The sequence below is a fragment of the Culex quinquefasciatus genome, chromosome 3, assembly GCF_015732765.1.
Source record: "Culex quinquefasciatus strain JHB chromosome 3, VPISU_Cqui_1.0_pri_paternal, whole genome shotgun sequence".
Taxonomy (NCBI): Eukaryota; Metazoa; Arthropoda; class Insecta; order Diptera; family Culicidae; genus Culex; species Culex quinquefasciatus.
Window position 1 is genome coordinate 139414833 of NC_051863.1, and position 4096 is coordinate 139418928.

General features: G+C 37.7%; 1 protein-coding gene across 1 annotated transcript; it reads left to right on the forward strand.

Moving 5' to 3' along the window:
• The first annotated feature begins 2929 nt into the window (after positions 1-2929).
• LOC6034623 (histidine-rich glycoprotein) lies at positions 2930-3477 on the forward strand. The gene is made up of 2 exons (XM_001844862.2): positions 2930-2938; positions 3006-3477. Exons 1-2 carry the CDS (start codon positions 2930-2932, stop codon positions 3462-3464), a joined length of 468 nt encoding a protein of 155 aa, XP_001844914.2. The 3' UTR covers positions 3465-3477.
• Positions 3478-4096: the final 619 nt, after the last annotated feature.

Consider the following 4096-nt stretch of genomic DNA (forward strand, 5'->3'; position numbering starts at 1 on the left):
CACATATTTTGGAAATTGAACTTTAAGTGATTTAAAGTCCTAACATAGTTATGTAATTTAGCTGTAAAATTGAGAGACTTTGAATTACATATATGACCAATATTTGACCTGAAATAAAAAGTTTCAGAATAAAATAAAAAAAAATCAAATTTGAAAAACAACAAAACATTGTTTAACTTAAAGTAATTAATTAAAAAGTTATTTTTTACCAAAATGATTCTCAAATTTATTTTTTCGATCAACTTCCATGTTACACCATTACATTTTAAATCATGTTTGAATCAATCACATTGAAGAGAACAGTACCAGATTTTCAAATAAAAAGTGAGTTTCTTCATATTTTAGGAATTAATTTCCATTCAAACGATAAACACCGCCTACTGAGTTTTTTGTATGATTCTAACAAAATAATCAACATCAAAATTTGATGTAATTTTCATCATCATCATTACAAATAATAGGCGGTGTTCATCGTTTGAATGGGAATTAATTCCTGAAATTTGGTGAATCTCACTTTTTATGTTACACAATTGGCCGTATCTCTGCTAATATTGAACCAAAATTGATGCTTTTTTAGGGAAATTACAAAAACTGTATCCGGGAGATCTGTTTCTTTATTTTTATGACAAATTTCACAAAGAAAAAAAATTGTTCGTTTTGGGATTTCCAACTTGGATTTCGAGGTTATTTCAAAGAAAGCTCGAAATCTGATAAATTTGGTACTGAAATTTTTAATTTTGGGTCAAATAATAGTCAAATAAGTTATTTAGAGTCTCTCAAGGCATATTCATAAGAAATTTCATGGATAAGTACTACAATTTGGAAACCCCAAAACGAACAATTAATTTACCATCGATTGAAATAAATCCTATTAAATATAAAAAAATGCTCTAGACCCCCCGACGAAATATATTGACGCAAATGTCGGGAAAGAGCCCTTCTTTCAAGGTGCCAAATATTAGACATGTCGATTTTTTATATCTGAAAGGTTTCGAAAGAATACAACGTGGAAATATTGATCAATATGAATATTTAGATTTTTCATTTCTTAGATTTTTTTTCAAAATAACTAAACCCACCGTGCATGTGATAATTCGCACCCGCGGCGAGAGCAACAAATGTTACATAAAAAACAAAAGCCCAAAACTAATCGCTAGGAAAAATCGTTCACGGATTAAGACCTCCCTCTGGCGCACACTTCAGTCGACTCCGGCGTGCCGCTAGTTAGATCAACTACACAGAAAAAAATCAATTCTCGAAACCGTGAAGTCAGTTCACGATTATGAGAACCACGAAGGAATATATTCACGTTTATGGTGCAAATGCACCATACTCATGAATAAATTCCTTCGTGGATCTCACATTCGTGAACTTAATTCACGATTACGGGAATTGATTTTTTTCTGTGTAGCGACAATAGTCGGGCACATCTAGAGAGAGAGAGATGGAGGAAGGTGGGTCTAATGAAGTCACAATAATTTAATTAGCTGCCGTTTACAATCAATTTCTGTGCCGGCATGGGACTCAATAGCTCTTTCGCATCGTCGCGGAAAACCGCAGTGAGCCATTCAGTACGGTGGTAGCCGAAAAAGCGAGCATGAAAATCGCTGGATCGGTGGGTGGTTGGGTGGCCGAGTTCAAATGACTTACATACATTAGGGCGTTAGCTGCTGTGGTGGTCTTGCTTTGGTTGTACCTGCGTCATTTGTTTTCTATGACTGCAATTCTCGAAGTCAAGAGTTAAAAGGGCCAATCAAATTATTTTTTGACGCTATAAAAATTACAGATAATTGAAGACAAGACAATACAGCTCCTTTTTTTTCAATCGTACAAATTATAAAATTATTTTCATCTGTTTATGTGGCTGGATGGAGAACTATTCATCTTTTTCTTCCGTCGAAAAAACGACTAATATGCTCCAAAAATACTATAACTGGATAACTGACTTTTCTCTTACAAAATCGTACTGAAAATGTAATTGGCCTGGGAATGCTCGAGTTTTTATTCAATTGAGTTCATATTTGGGTTTTATGATCAAAAACCCATACAAATCTGCCCTGTAACGCAAGGCTTTTCATGTTTTGAAATCGCTCGAAATTGGGTTGATTTTTGATTTGGGTTAAACGTGCATTTTGTTTTAAGATATTCAAATATTTGTTTGCTTAAGGAGTGAATGCAACACTGTTCTTCGATGTCAATGCAATGACCTCATTTGAAACATACTTTCACTGCAATTACATAATCGTTGTTGTTCTGTACTTTATTGACATTGATTTCAGTATGTTTTGAACAAGAGCATAAGCAATTAACAGGAAAATTATTGGAAGTCGTTTTTTAAACAATGACATGGATCTTTTGCTGATCGGATCATGTTTAATGTGTTATTGCAACTAATTTGAATTTTCCATATTTTCCCATGTGACGTAACCAATTCGCAAAAGAGGCTGATTTTTATTCCTCATCTCTCATGCAAGAAGTAGACTGCTGAAGTTTATGGACACTGCTTTGGCAGGCAAAGTTAATGGCCCACTAACGCAAAGGTCCGTGATCTTGGTAATGACCAAATCTGGCGGAATTTGCCAAAAAGTGGCGCATGCCGCGATGGCGCACACGCCGCCTCACCACCATCAACCATCACCGCGCGCGTCAATCTCGAAGGTGACTTGGCCATTATGGACGCAGGGCTGAACTATTTCTTCGCTGCACTGTACTGCAAAGGTGGCTGGGGCGGTGAGCTTTTGTAACATAACAAAGTTTCATATATAGGCTTTCAGATTGGATTGGACAGCTACGTTTAAGTTTATTAGTCACCGTTAATTGTGTGTTAGCCACACCACGTCTCGGACTCTCTTTTCAGTATAAATGTGGCCACTTGCTGTCAGATTGATGGCATTCAGTTGTGAGCAGTTGTTTGGTTAAGGAAGTCGACATGATCAAGGTTTGTGCTCTAGAATTTGAGATGATCTTATATAAATATTCATAAACCCATAAATATTCTACCCCAGGTTGCGTGTATTTTGCTGTTTGTGGCAGTGACTGCCACCGCTGGAGGCTTCCACCAGGAGCACCATCAGCCAGAACATCACCACGAGGAGCATCACGAAGATCACCACGCGCATCCCAAGTACAAGTTCGAGTACGGTGTGAAGGACCACAAAACCGGAGACCACAAGAGCCACTGGGAGGAACGCGACGGAGATGTCGTGAAGGGACAGTACACGCTGCACGAAGCTGACGGCACGGAACGGGTTGTGAAGTACACCGCAGATCATCACAACGGGTTCAACGCGGTAGTGGAGACGGTTGGTCATCCCGTGCATCACGAGCATCACCACGAGCCACAGCATCACCACGTGGATCATCACCCGGTTCACGAGCATCATCACCACGAGAAGCATCATCAGCAACGGTCGGGGCATTACGACCATGCGGAGAGTTACAGTAAGCTGTCCCGGTATGATTAGGGAGAGTGGCTAGATATCTGTGATATGTGATGAAGGGATTTCCAAAGAAGTTAAAATATAGAATGCATTATGTTGAAGACCGTAGTTATTTCTGATGAACAGGAAATAAGAGAATTTCCCATGAGGGACCATCCATAAACCACGTGGACACTTTGTTAAAATATCAGACACCCCCTCCCCTCCTCCATCGTAGACAATATTCATACAAAACAAATATTTTTTTGTAGCGTAGACAATCGCTGAACATTTTATGTTTCACATACCTTATCTACACCATTCTAGCAAAAAATTCAACAATTATAACAATTTCCACTGAATTCCTCCTTATTTCCAACAAAGTGAAAGGGCCCATAATAAGTATTCAAAACAATTATCAGTTTGAATAATAAAAGGACTGATATTGAGATTTTATTTTTAAATTTCGAGTTTTATTGCACAATTAACATAAAAAAAGTAACTGGTTGGTGCCTTCCTCACATTTAGAAGGTAATGCTATCCAAAATAGATACAAAAGGGCGAACCTTTCAATGTTCTATCAACTTGATTCATTATTCGTACCATCAGATTGGGTAGTCTGATCTTCATAATCCAACGACAGGTCGGATGATAGATCCGGACAACATTTTCATCAA